The sequence below is a fragment of the Carassius carassius genome, chromosome 7, assembly GCF_963082965.1.
Source record: "Carassius carassius chromosome 7, fCarCar2.1, whole genome shotgun sequence".
Taxonomy (NCBI): Eukaryota; Metazoa; Chordata; class Actinopteri; order Cypriniformes; family Cyprinidae; genus Carassius; species Carassius carassius.
The window spans coordinates 4,543,991-4,558,926 of NC_081761.1; the positions used below are offsets into that span (position 1 = coordinate 4,543,991).

The 14,936-nt window shown below is 35.8% G+C and overlaps 1 protein-coding gene across 2 annotated transcripts in view; it reads right to left on the reverse strand.

Annotated features, from left to right (window-relative positions):
* The window catches only part of pard3ba (par-3 family cell polarity regulator beta a), a 164,400-nt gene that overhangs the window by 17,393 nt on the left and 132,071 nt on the right, over nucleotides 1-14,936 (reverse strand). The window contains exons 19-22 of one of the 2 annotated variants that reach the window (XM_059553544.1): nucleotides 14,273-14,314; nucleotides 13,898-13,987; nucleotides 12,789-13,052; nucleotides 6,495-6,603 (exon numbers count right to left, since the gene is read on the reverse strand). In XM_059553544.1, coding sequence (XP_059409527.1) covers nucleotides 6,495-6,603; nucleotides 12,789-13,052; nucleotides 13,898-13,987; nucleotides 14,273-14,314 — 505 coding nt within the window. The remainder of the gene's footprint in view (nucleotides 1-6,494; nucleotides 6,604-12,788; nucleotides 13,053-13,897; nucleotides 13,988-14,272; nucleotides 14,315-14,936) is intronic. The other variant, XM_059553545.1, reaches the window with a different exon arrangement.

Consider the following 14,936-nt stretch of genomic DNA (forward strand, 5'->3'; position numbering starts at 1 on the left):
TCTCTCCCTAGAGTCTCCATGGCCATGGTGTGTGTGGTATTCTGATCTTTGAAGTAGTGCTGTCATGGCCCAATGCCCTCTAACATGCCCTGAGAAGCCATGGTCGTGCCGCCCAGACGGCCCAGGCTTGTTAGCAGCAGATGGTGGAACCATTTTGAGAGGGTAATTTAGACACAAGGTTGTAGGAGGCTGGTCATGACCTCCTCATGTATCGAGCTCAACTGAGTGCAAGAGAGCTGCTTTTGCCATCTAGCACTCAAGTGATGTGCGACCCACTGTTTGTATGACATACACGTGAAATTTGACTGGATATGACATGAATAAACTTGTCATTTAATTAATGTCAACAACTACATTTTCTTTGATTGTAACACTGAACATTATACAGAACAACAATAGTGGTGCTTCTGAATGAATCTGTGTTGCAGAATGAATCGATTGAGTGATTCAATAACTCAGTCACTTGCTTAAGTGGTTGCTAGGGTGTGAATATGTGGCTGCTAAGCATTGTTAATATTGGCAGGCATTTTTGATTTAGTCGGTCTTTATCTTGAGACGAAAATGCTTAACCTGTTAACCTGCACTAGATATGACAACGGCCCTTATCTGATCGCAATCCAGTGACAGGGACAATAGCGTATAGGACAATAGCCTAAAGGATGCATTTTGAATGTCCGGTAGTCCTCAAAATGACTTTATAGTCCAGTCTCGTGTAGTTAACGAAGATGCGGCATAATTTTCGTTATAATTTCGTCATCAGACATTATTTTTACCTCATCAAGGTCTCGTCTTAGTCACAGAAAAAATGTCTCCGTTAACGAAATTAACATTGTAAGTTCTGTGTGGTTGTTGGTGTGTTTTACATGGCCATTACTAGGTGGTTGTTAATTGGTAGCTTCTAGAATGTTGATAGGGTGTTGAATATGGTTGTTAGTTTGTTCTATGCGGTTGGTTGGATATTCTGAGGGATTGCTAGGGCATCAATAGGTGGTTGAATGGTTGTTAATAGTTGATTTCTAGGGTGTTGCAGATGGTTGCTAAAATGTTATAAGTGATTGTTAGGTTGTGCTAGATGGTTGCTAGGCCATTAATGGGTTGTCGATGGTGATTCATAGGTGGTTTCTAGGGTGCTGATAGGTGGTTGTTAGGGTGTTATAGATGGCTAGTATCTAGGTATCTAGACTGCTCTGTGTGAATTTTTTTTGATATTCTGGGTGATTGTTAGGGCATTAATAAGTGGTTGCTAGGGTGCTTCCAGAGTGTTGATCCGTGGTTATTAGCGTGTTGCCAGAATGTTCTGAGTGGTTTTTAGGGTTTGTTACATGGTTGCTTAGGCATTAATGGGTGGTTGATGGGTTGTTAATAAGTGGTTGCTAGTGTGTTTGTGGTGCTTGTTTCTGAATGATTCGAAGTTTTTGAGTAAATCTGTTAAGTGATTCAAATAATTTGTTCGGAAATGAATCCATATTTTAGAATGAAAAGTAATTCATCGAACCAGTTCTTGATTAAGCGCTTTTGAATGAATCAGGTGAGCGATTCAATGATTGCTTGCTTGCTTCATTTCTGAATGGCTCTGTGTTTGACACCTTTCGACTGTATAAAAGAAAAAAAGAAGAAAATGTTAGGGAAGTCAAAACTGTATTAAAAGCTTTTTATGAATCAAATTTTCTGCTTACTCCTAAACTGCCATAACCCTCCACCAAAGTGCAAAACATTTTTAAGTCCAAATAAAGAGTCAGGGACACAGTTATTATTCTGTCCTTGCTCATTTCTCCCCTGAGGTCTCTTGATGGCTCCCTCCCACCGCTCTTTCCTTTTTGTTTTAGTGGCTTCTTTCAGATTCCCGACCATCGTTTCCTGCTCTCAAACAAAGGCTACGGCTCTGTGATATGAGTTGGCCTTCCTGCAACACTCGTGTTCGACCTGCCGGTGAAGGTGTGACCTGCTTGCTAGAACAAAAATGAGTCAAGGCCTGTTGTTCCCCGTCCATCCTTGCCTTTCTTGCTTTCCTTCACTCTTAATCTATCTCCGTGAGCTCATGTTGATATGTTTTGACATGCCAAGCACCTGGTTTAAGGATTTGGGATTATTTGTGGGTTCTTTGGAGAGCCACCTAGTCGCTGTCACTCAATCTTTTACACTTGGCCGTCACGGCTGCCCGTCAAGCAGGCGCGTGCATTTGGAGATGCAGATGCTGGCTTAATTAGACCTGACAGGGCCAGGATGCTCGTCTCAAGCTGTTCTGTTGCGAGGAAGAGAGGATAACAATCAGAATGACAACCGTCTTAATTTTCCATCTTCTCGCTCTCTCTCCTTCTGTCTCTTTTCTTTCGTTCTCTGCATCTGTCCTGTTTCCTCTCTGTCATTGCAAGCTGCTTTTTGCATTTCGCTCTGGATCTGCTGGTCTTGCGTCAATTTAAAAGTATTAGCATGACTTGTAAAAAATAGATACATTGTGCAATGTATCTAAAATACAGCCTAAGCATTGGAGAAGTGTTTTATTTTTGTATGTTGAAACTTTCCCAACTTCATCATGAAATCCATGAAAAATCACAAAATAAACCCTAAATAATCAACACAAAATGGCACAGGTTGCAACCAAGACATAAACCCCAATTCCTGATAATTTTTAGGAGTAACAACATACTTCCTCTCAAGAAGTCACACAATATTCTGTCCACAGCACAGACCTTTAGGGGTTTGTTCAACAACCCTTAATATGAGCAATAGTGACAGTGATGGTTGCACTAATAATGAATTAATAATAATTCCAGGCATTGGTCAAAAAAAAAATTCTACTGGTTCAGCCCTTTTGTGCGAGTATGAGATCATAGATGAGTTGAGACACACACACACCAGCCTGTAATCCAATTAAATTCTTCTGTTGTTAATGAATCATACCCCACAGTCTCTGCTGTGTTTGCGTGTGTGTGTGCGCGGCTATGCCACATGCTAGTCCTTATTTTGGCCTGAACATCCTTCTCCATTTCTTCTGTTATTCTGACAGCAATCATTCGTCTTTCTTCTATTCATTTTTACATATTCATTCATCTATTTCTGTGTAAACTGGCACTTCTCAATGAAGAAATGACTTCTTGTATTGCACGAAGATTTTTAAATCCTTATACTAGGGCTGCTCTTCTACAGTCACCATTAAAAGTGTCTCCAAGATAAATCACAACATTAAAATTGTAAAGTGGTATGAGGTACTGGACTGTGTATTTAATTTTAATTCAACGAAGCATTGCAAATGACAAAAAACAACAACACGTGTTCAATAGAAAACTGTCAACTTATAGCCATAGATTATATGTATACTACATTTAAATACGATTTAAAATGAAAATGTTCCTGATCCCAAACATTTAATTCAAATTCTAAAATGTCAAAATCTATGTTGCAAAGCATTTTAAAAGCATATAAAGACTAATCTGATTATGACATTTGCAATGCTTAATGAAAGTGGAAGATTGTCTATGGAAAAAGCCGAATGGCTTTTTTTGACCATTCATCAATATAACTAGGGCAAAGTCTGATTACTAATTAAATATGTTTAACGCCGGCCATAAATATAGTTTAGATTGGTCTGAATAAGAGTATATTTACATAGCCTAACATTATTCATACATATTTGTAATGAAAAGTTAAATAAAATGTAATAACTGAATTTCAAAAGGAATGCAATATGATCTATCACTAAAACTATGATTAATCATTACACCATGATTTAGAACACGTGTGATGTCAATTTGCCTCAATGCATCAAAACTGCATGCACTAATTTTGCAAAACCATCAAAATCTCTAACTCTAACCTATGACCATTTAACAAAAACAAAAGTGTTCCATGCAAGGAAGATCAGACACTGGATACATCACTTTCCTTCCAGCACCAGAGCTTCTATTTTTCAACCAGTCGTTCCTGGAAATTCTCAATGAAGTTGGCTTTTTTAGCAGATGTGTGTAATCATATAAACTATAATTGTAAACTTTGCTGAGCCCTGGACAGAACCTTCAATCTCTGGAAATGAAGTGCTGGACATCTGGGTGGATGGGAGCATGGCTCCGGGCGCTGTAATGACAGAGTTCAGGGATCCAATAAGTGCGTCTAAAAAAAAGCCTTGGTTCCAATTTAGATTGAGTTTTTGTTTTAAAGTGGCCCAGAAGAGAAGGCCTTACTGTCACTCTTGCCATTTTCAAACCTCTGATTTCTAGGAGGGATTTGTGCGTAATTGTACAATTATCTCATCTCGGTGGTTCTGTCTTGCTTTTCCCCTTCTTTTCCTACTGTTTCAGCAGGTTTTTATTCATATTTTATTGTCTTTCATGCATAATAAATCTCAAGTCTCTCACTGTAACTTTTCAGAACAGCATGTTGGTTGCCCCATTTGTCTTTTATTATTTTTTTATGCAAGATGCAAAAAGAGTGCAAAAACTGTTAAAAGGTAGCAAGCAAGCAGAACAAGTGTTTTTGATACTATTTTAACACAAAAAGGTACAGTTCACCCAGAAATGAACATTTGTCAGCATCTACATTGCTGCTGACTCTCTTTCTTCTGACGAGTACAAAAGAAGACATTTTGAAAGACACTGGGCAACACTGAACCATTAACTCTCCAATGCATTGCAACTAACTGAAAGTTTAAGTACTAAAATTCTTAAAATGAAATAAATATAGCTATACAGAAATATAAACAAGTAAAAAGTATGTAACACAAAAAATTAATTTAAATGAAAATATACAAATAAAATAAAAAAGATGAATAAATACTAATAGAATAGTATATAAATAATATTAAAATAAAACTGGTTTGGAGGGACACGAGGGTAAATGATGACAATTGGGTAAATTATCCCTTTAAGGGAACAGTTAAATATAGCTGAACTATTCTTTTCAACATGATAATCATGATTCATCTTTAAATAATAATAATAATAATAAATAGGTGTGCAATTGTCTATTGTTTTAATTGCATTACTCTAGTTAAATTAACTCTAGAGAATATTGAAATCTCTATAGCTATTGCTGTGGAAAGATAAATCATCTTTGTGGCCTGTCTTATATTTATGGCTGGAAAGATAGTGCTAATGAAACTCATGTCTGAGCATCATCAGCATGAATGACAGATTCCCATAATGCAGTGGGAGGAGGCCACCAAATTAGACAAATGTGGGGATCAGACGGCGAGACGTGCATATCTTGCTTCTTTAATGATCCAAAGAGTTATGTATTAATAGTGCTTTAGTTATTTATTAAGCAAAGCATTTGTGGGAGTTTCAGCTGATAAACAGCCTTCGGTTTAAACATTAAGACCAAGATGATACTGAGACGTACTGCTGTTGTATGGATGAAAAAAAACATGACTCTAGGAGGATTATTACAGCTGAATTTGCATGTGTGCCCAGCGGTGTGGCGTGTAAGTGCAGGATGTCAAGGGACGGGTCAGATCACTTAAAGCTCTGGGCGGCACACACACACAAACTACTACCTAGAGAACATGCTAACTACTCAACATCAGGATCTAAAAATACATCTGGGTTCATGCAGAGCATACCACAAATATAGCAAACCTTCAATTTCACAGCAAAACGTCTCCAAAAAAAGACACAAAGGGGTGGAAATAGAAGGGTGGGGATATATGGAAATAAGTGGTCGTTATATAGTTTGCAGGGCAGAGCAAAAGAGAAACTGACACGATTAAAGGGTGAAAGAGCAACTCAAAGTTGTGTTTGAAGCTCTCAAAGTTGCTAAAGAATTCACAGACACACAATTTCATTTTAACACATTAACGTCTGAGAGCACTTAAAGTACAAAACTGGACTTGAAACACTTAAAAAATGAATATATTTTCTAAAAAATGAAAGGAGGATCATAAGAAAATTAAGAAGATTTGTTTGTTTCCAGCAAAAAAAAAAGATATATAGATAGTAAGATATATACACACACGCACACACACACATATACATACATATATATATATATATATATATGGAATATAAAATAGAATCTAAAATTGCCTAGAAGTAACCTTTAAAGAAATGCATGGAACAAAAAATGTTAGTTTGATCATAGTTTGTAGTAAAAAAAAAAAGGACATGGAATGGGATTATTTACCCATCTTGACGTAGAAAGGGTGCAAGTGATATCACTTCCTGTACGTAGAAATATTATAGGATGTTGCATTTTCGAATAAAACCGAACAATACGATAGCTCACAAAATATGGCATTAGGTTTGTAGTATTAAATGATCACATTATAATAATTATTCCAGTGAGCAGGAAAACAGTGCTGTGCAGTGAGCAGATCCCTGCTGAGTCTGAGCAGATGAACAGATTAGTCTGAGTACTTTAGATCTGGCCCGAAACACAGCGCGAGATGAACCCTGATAATCTGAGCTTTGAATCAGTGCCTGAGAAAGCAGCCAGACCTCAGTCTGTCACTTCCTGTCTGACAGCAGAGAAAGAAAGAGAGCAAGACAGCATGCAGTACTCACTCGTGAAGGGTCGTAATCCGGTCGTCTTCGGGCGCTCAGGTCATCGTAGGATGGAGCCGGTCTCACCTGCTGAAGCTGATTCCTGATTTGCTGCAAGCGCTCTTCATTACTGCAACACACAGATGAAGAAACAAAACAGATAAGAGACGCTCTCCATTCGAACACATTCCATTCAGCGACATTAAGCATTATTAATTAACATGCAAAAGAAAAGAAGAATTCTAAAATATTATATAAGGATATACAACACCAATCCCTATAAAATAAAAGTCCATCAGATAAAAATGTAAACAAACGAGAATGAAAAGTAAAGGGATATTTAATAGCAAATATAAGTCACCACAGCATAAACAGTATTCATTTACACTACAGTAAATCTCTCATCTTTTGAGAAGTGTTTTGTTTGAAGAGTGTTTAATATGCAACTCAGTTTGTCAGATTTGTAAATCAAATGCAGCTAAAATAAACTGCACTTGATGTAAAATTCAGTGCACTGAATTATCCATCTGTAAGCTCCATAAACACACATGTAACCTAAGGGCATGTATTGATTCAGAACAGAACTGGCATTATAAAATCAACATTTAAACAGCTTCAACTTTCACTTTAACTGAATAGTACAGCACCACTTAATTAACCATACACAGAGAGAGAGACAGAGAGAGAGATATCTCTCCCAATAAAATTTGCTCTCCACAACACCCTTAACACAAATTTACATCTACTTAGAATATGCAACTATAAAAACACATAGCTGTACCAAAAGAACATGTATAACTTTCTAGAAACTTCTTCCACAGATGTTGGCAACTTCAAAATAATTGAAAATACTGGAGGCAGCGATCTCTGGCACTCCAGCAGCTGGCGGAGGACAAGCGGAGCAGGAACAGCATCCATTATCTAATCCCACAGAACGCAATTAGAGCTGCCATTCTGATTGAGAGTGCACATGACCCTCTGAATGAGAAACACTATCAATGTTTAATTAGCTCCTGTCGAGCATGTATGCATCATATTCATATTAGTTACAGGACTGGAGCCGACCTGAAGTGCTTTAGAGAAACTGGCTGAAGAAACATAGGGAAACAGAATACAGTGCACAGGGGCTGCAGAAAATACCACACATTTATATGGATAGTTAAACACACACAAACGTGAGAGCGGCTGTCATCACCAGTTCATTTAGTGTATCATGATAGCGAGCAAAGCCGGAGATATTACCTTTCCCTCTCTGAGACAAACAGAGCAATCTGAGATCATCATCACAGACCGTGGCAGTTTCCTGCTGTGATTTAGCCGTTTATGTTACATCTGAGTAAAGCTAATTAGTGCACGTGCTGAGCAACAGAATGCAGTGCTAACTGAGCGTGTGCGAGCTCTAGCCATGAATGTGAGAGATGTCTGCTCTCCCATTTTGTCTAAATCACTCACCAGGTTTCTTATCCTCTCATTACCAAATTTGGTAAGACATTTTTTTTTTTATGTCATTTAATTTCACTTGACTTTATTTTATAGTATAAATAGTTTATAGTATAAATATGCATGTAAAATATTTATAAAAAAATAAATATTACAAAATGTAACAATTGATACACTAAATATTCTATAATATGTTCTTATAATATGTTCTTTTATTTCGTAGTCGATTTAAAAATATATATATTGTTCAGATAATAAAAAAATGAATTCAAACATTTCTGGAGAGAATAGGAAAATAATAATTATGTTAGATGACCATTTTGGTGGAGCAAACTGTTTGTAAATATTAAATTAATAATTAATGAAATTTATTTGTTGACATTTAGAATTGCATTACAATTACGTAGGCAGTTAATTCATTTATTTTGTTGCATAGTTACATTTTCAGTTATAATTACATGTGCAAATACATTAACAATTAAATAAATTTAATTACATTGAATTAGAATGTGATAATATAATAAATTTGATTAATTATAAGACATAAAAAAAACTGTAAATATTTAGTGTACACTTTTCACATTATTTGTCAAATTGGACTGTGTAATAAAAGTTATAAAATATGTTCTTGATTGGGTGAGCCACATTTAAAGCCTCTGTACAACAGACAATAAAATGTTGGTTGCTGCGTCAATAGTTTTGGTCGAAAAAACTGCATTTACTGTTCGTGTAACGCTGGGTTCTTTGGGAAGCTGAACACAGTAAACATTCCCTCACATCCAAAAACACACTTATTTGGAGACATTTTTGAACAAATCCTACGCAGCGCTGCCGACGATTTGATGTGTGTGGTCTCACTCTCCTCCGGTCGTGTGTGCGGGCACGCTTTTCCGAGAGAAATGCTCATATAAGGAGTTCCACTCTCAAAAAAAAAAAAAAACAGCCGAAACTTGTGCCAACCCGGAAGTAAGATTTTGGGCACAGAAATTCTCAGTCATTCTTCCAAATTATTTTTTACAACTTTGGCCATGTTTAGCATGAGAATCCATCTCTTTAACACTGTGAACAACTATGAATACATGAAACACCATTGTAACCCCCCCCCTTTTAAACATATAATAAAACCGATATTTTTGACCAAGATTCTGATTGGATAAGAAATGTTTTCATGTAAAATAGCAGTTGAACTGGCACATCTGTCAAATTTTGCATTAACATGTTCATTTGTCAAATTGCTTGGCATCTGTAAACAACTTTTTATTGAGCATTTACATATTTTATAGAACAAAAATATACACAAAAACATATATATTTCTCGTCTTTCTGAAAAGGAATGCTGGTCTTGGATCAGTTTTCACTAACTAACGAATATGATAACGTAGACGGGGAAATTAATCCACAATCTGAAGCTGTCAACACAGGCAGCCAAATAATCCATGAATGAATAGATATTGACACACAGGTAATGGCAGAAACTGTGACGCACTTCCCTCCGCTTCCCGTTCAATTCATCTCTATACCTCTATCTTATTTCTGCAGGACGTGCTGTATAATGAGATCTGACAACAGGCTGCCATCTTTTCCAGCTGGATGCCACCACACAGGCCTGCAATCAGAAATGACAGCCTTTTCTAAACACACCTGCCATTGAGGTCTTAATGAATATGTCCACTGTTCAATTACACAGTCTTGCTCTTTCTTGATAGGGCTGTCAGAGAAGTGTGTGTGGCCATAAGATCACCACAGGAAATGCTCTTGGAAATGAGATACAAAGAGCTTTTCATTCATTCCTTTGATTGATTGGATGCACATCTTGAAAATAAAGCTTGTTTTTATACAATTTTATTTCAATTATTACAATTAATAATAATAATAATAATAATAATAATAATAATAATAATAATAATACCAACACTATATTTTAAACTAAATTTTTATGAGGAACATATAAACTTTCAAAGCCAAAATTTCAATAATCATATCCACTGACTATTAAAATTAAATATTATACATACACACACACAAAATAATAATAAGATTTTATTATTAGTATAATAATAATAATAATAACAACAACAATAACAACTATAATGTGTATTATTATTATTATTATTATTATTATTATTATTACTATTATTATTATTATTAAGCACATCTACTACTACATTTTCAAAGTTCATTTTCATCAGCAACTTATGAAAACTTTAAAAGCAATTTAGTCATAGCCTAATATAGTTTTAGACTAATAAAATAAAACAAAATAAAATTGCATATCTGTATTTTTTTAAATTGTGAAAATATATCATAGCTAGAAATGTTTTATAAATAAGATAAAATAAAAAATAAAACTAAATAAAATATATGTTGTATTAATGTTATAAAAATTAATATGTTGTAGGTGAAACTCTAGTTACTACGGTAGAAGAAATGCTGAAGTTGGACAGTATTCTAACCCTTTTTTGTGAGCGTTACTCCTTCCTGACTAATTTCACGGGAAGATGTAGATATACAAGCAAAATGGCTTCAGATCCATCTTAACAGTGTTTACTGCTCCAACGTTATGGAAAACAACGCAGAAGAGGAGGAAAGGCGTTAAGAAACAGCAGTTTCTTCAAAGAATTAGAGTTGGCCACAGTACACGGCTGGTGGGCCATTAGTTCGATTAAGCCTATTCCTCAGCGCTGGATGCTATCCAGATATCTGGAGCCGGGTCCAGCTTTGTTGGCCACCACTGACTCTGTGTCAGCATTTCTGCTGAAAAACATCCGTGCGGCGCTCAAACTCTCCTAAACAAGGAAAGTGATGCTCTATTTTGCATGTTTGATCAGCACTAACATTTATTAGTCACATCTATTATGCACAAAACGCCAGCAAGAACAAAGGGCTGTTAGGAGCAGTCATGCGACACGCGAGAGAGAGAATGGTAATTAAGTACCCTGCTAAAGTAGATGAGACATCAGCACTTGGAGAACGCGAGACAGTGAGATGAGGAGGGGGCTTCGCGTATCTGTCTGGCTGTTACTTTGTGCTTAATTGACCGTCTCTTTCCCGCTATCTTTCTCTCTTATTTGCTCTCTGACATGAAAATCAAGAATAGTGCACACACACACTCGACCCATGTTTTCTAATGTATTATTAATGCAGAAACTTTTTTCTGTAAAGCTGCTTTGCAACGATTTATATTGTGAAAAGCGCTATACAAATAAACTTGCATTGAATTAAAATAAAATAAAAAAATATTTGTATTGTTAATCTATGTAACTAATAAAATAAAAATTGTTTGATTGACATCCTGTAATATTCTATGATTGCCAGTAGTAACAATATTTGTAGGAACTATGGTTTTGTGGTGGAAACGTTGGTTTACCAAATTAATTATGGCTCATAAAAGTCATTTGTTCAAAATTGAACATCACAAAAATCTTTCAGTTTACGGTTAAAAAAAAAAAAAAAAAGAAGAAAAAAAAAAAGAACGAAACGGAAGATATTTATAGCGGAATTCCCCAAACATTATGAAAATCTATGTTTCTTTTATGTTATGATGTGTAGGAGAAAAGCCCTTACAAAAAGTTTTCACGCCAATCATATACATTTCTGCCTAAAAACCAAAGTTACAGCAGGTCATATCATAATACGTCTGTGATCTAGTAGGTTTTAGTCTCCAGTTTCATCAAGAAAAGGAACTCTCTTACACTGTTTGAAACATTTCTCAGGATTTTTTATGTAGTACTACTATAGTTACTAGCTATAGTATTTTGCCTAAAACTTTGGTTCCCATTGTGTATTTTTGTAAGGAATTAACAGGAAACGGAGAAGGTTCCGAGTGTATTTCTCAGAGTGAGTCTGTGTGTGTGTGTGATGGGATTACGGCTCTTCTGCACGGAAGATAATCTTGTGTGAATCGATGGTAGGACGAGAGCAAGAATGAACACGGTCCCCACGGACACTGCAACACTCACGCATAATTACCGCCAGACAACAAATCAATGCTCTCGGTCGTTGGGACCACTCAACCCGGACTAAAAACTCACCAGTGAGACGTACAATCCCTCTGTATATACAGACTGTACAGCTACACAGTAAATCACAAATGACTTCACAGACCTGTCTGTCAATATTTCAGCTTGATTCCACTAAAAGGCCAAAGCGTTCGTTACCGACGTGCCTGGATTTCTGGTATGTTGCATGTAGAGTGCCAAAGCAAAATGTTTTCTGCCTTTGATATCAGCTTCAACAAGTATTATAACTTCAATTTATTTACTTTTATAGTGTGACTGCCACGAGGAGTGAGTTAAGAAATGCATTATTATTATTATTATTATTATAGAATCGGTTGGACCAATAATAATGATATTAATAAAAAACTAAATTAAATAAAAACATTGTACAGTAGTATTATACTACAACAGTAGAACACAATATGTATTATGAATATTGAATAATAATAATAATAATAATAATAATAAGTCAAAATATTCTACAATTTATTATTTTACATAATATTCTTTACAAATATAATAATAATAATAATAATAATAATAATAATAATAAACCAGTAAAACAACAACAATCTATTTAATATATTATTATTGTTGTTGTTTTACTGTTCCTTATACGTGTTTACTGTTGTAAAAAAAAAACTGTAAGTCTTATTATCATACAATTAAATGAAAACGTCAAACAGCAGAGATAAAACAATAATTTTAAAAAAATGGTTCTGCTACTGGTCATTGTAAACATAATCAGTACTGGTCAAACACAAAGCAAAGCAACACAAAAAACAAAAAGCAATGCAAAAAAAAAATCACAACTAAATTTGACAAAATTTGGCGTTTCATGCAAGGTATACATAGAAAAGGATGGACTGGTTCTCACCTGTCAGGCTTTGGAGGGGCGGTTCTTTGCTTGTTAACTTTAGCATAAAGCCCCTCTAGCACATCCTCATTGGGCAGCTCTCTGTTGGGGGCGGGGACTGTAGGCTGAGAGTAGTTATGGGTGGGAGTTCCAGGTGGATAGGGGGAAGGACTGGAGGCAGGAGGTTCTCTAAAATTGCTGATCCGAGCATAGTTGGGATCCAGGTCATCGTCTTCGACGTCAGGGAAGATGGCGCGGTCAGGAGCAGGGCTGTTCCTTTCACTTCTGTGGAATTAAAAACATGTTCTTCAGGATATCTTGGATGAATAAGCACATGAGCTTGGAGCGTTTGTTGAACAGAGATGTGTTAGATGAGTTAGATGCATTTTTTAGGGCAGAAATAGCTGCATTATTTTTCATTACATGCTTGCAATACACCATTCCCATTGAAATCAATGAATTTACAGTGAATTTACTCTAAATTTCCTTAACTTGTTCCTAGAGCAACATTTTTCACATTTTCCAACTCTTCCTAATCAATTACACCTGATTTAACTCATCAGCTTGTTAGTAAAGACTCCAAGACCTAAAATGAATGCATCAGATGAGGGAGACATTCAAAATGTGTACTGTTGGTGTGGGTTGGAAATACTGCTCTAATATAATATATACTCTAACATCATATAAACAAAATAAGCCAGAAATATCTTATATACAGAAGTACTGACTAGAGTCTAAGATTCAATTATGGAAACAAAAGTCCAAATTATGACGAGTCAACATTCTTTCTTAGATATAGAAAAAAGAAATTACAAATTTTGAGATTAAACATTTAAATTGACATACTAAGTCAATAATGACAGAACTTGTCTCACTTTTTTTGTGGAAGGGTTAACCACCCAAAAACAAATAATGTAAAGACATTAAGATTTATCTTAATCTTAATTAAGATTAAGAGTTTTAATGTGTTTATAAGACAACAACCAATTAAACCAATGGGGTAATTATCAAGAATTCAGAACTCATTCGATCATTTCCACAGATTCAGATTGGTAAATTTGCATATTTTTCTATTTTGGAATTGAACTTTGTGGATTGAATAATACACATCACATGATTGGTAAACATACTTGGACAGAATCTCAGGTTCACTCTTGTCCACCTCTTCTTCACTCAAAGCGCCCAGTTCTTTAGCCTTGGGTTTGTTTTTTCTCCCAAACCTGGATGAGAGTTTGAAGATAGCAAGAGTAGAAGAAAAAAAAAAGAAAGAGCATGGACAGAGAGGAAAGGGGAAGATGTGTTATGTTTTTATAATTGGTGACTCAACAGTCTCCCTGCACTTCCAAGTACCAAAGCAGAATTTGCTGTAGAAACTCCAATGATTGGTTCCCCATGTACCAGCCTGCAAACACACACACACGCCTGCAAAACCAAGCAGTATCAGTATCCAGTGCCCTGCAGTGATTTTACTAGCCCATCTCCACGCCAAACCTTCAGAAACTCACATATTCTTCTGCACTGATCTGAGGTCAGGCGGCGTCTCCATGCTGACAGGCAGATAAAGACAGAAGAAGAAAAGGTTATATCAAGAATAAAGCTAATAATGAGAGAGAGGGGGTGAGATGATCACGTGATCTCTGGACAGTGAGGCCGTAATGAAACATCAGTGTCAGATGTAAAAGAAGCAGCTTCTGGTACACTACATGGGTGATCAATATGAAATCCAAACAATCAAATGATACACAACCCTACAAGATAACTCTGTGAATTACCAAGCATTCACTGTTGGATGTGATGAGTGAATCTCTCAAAGAGAAATCTAATTTCTTAAAAAAAACAACACAATTTTATATTAAGAACATTACTTTTTTTTTCTTTTTCTTTGCATTGTGTTATTCTTTTCATGATATTTAAGCACATTTTCCCCCTTGAAGCAAAACAAAACATAACATAACATATAACACACAAAAGAAAACAAATGTCCTGGGTCCCGTTTTTCATACGTCGCTTATTACATCCAAGATCAAATGTCACGTCCAAGAAGATATCATCGCGCTAATCAGTACCTGGCTAATTCGGTTTAGTATGGCTGGATTGAGTTATGAGATAACTGCGCATTTATGGCTTGGTTTAAAAGGGGATACGTATCGATACTCGAAACCATGATCA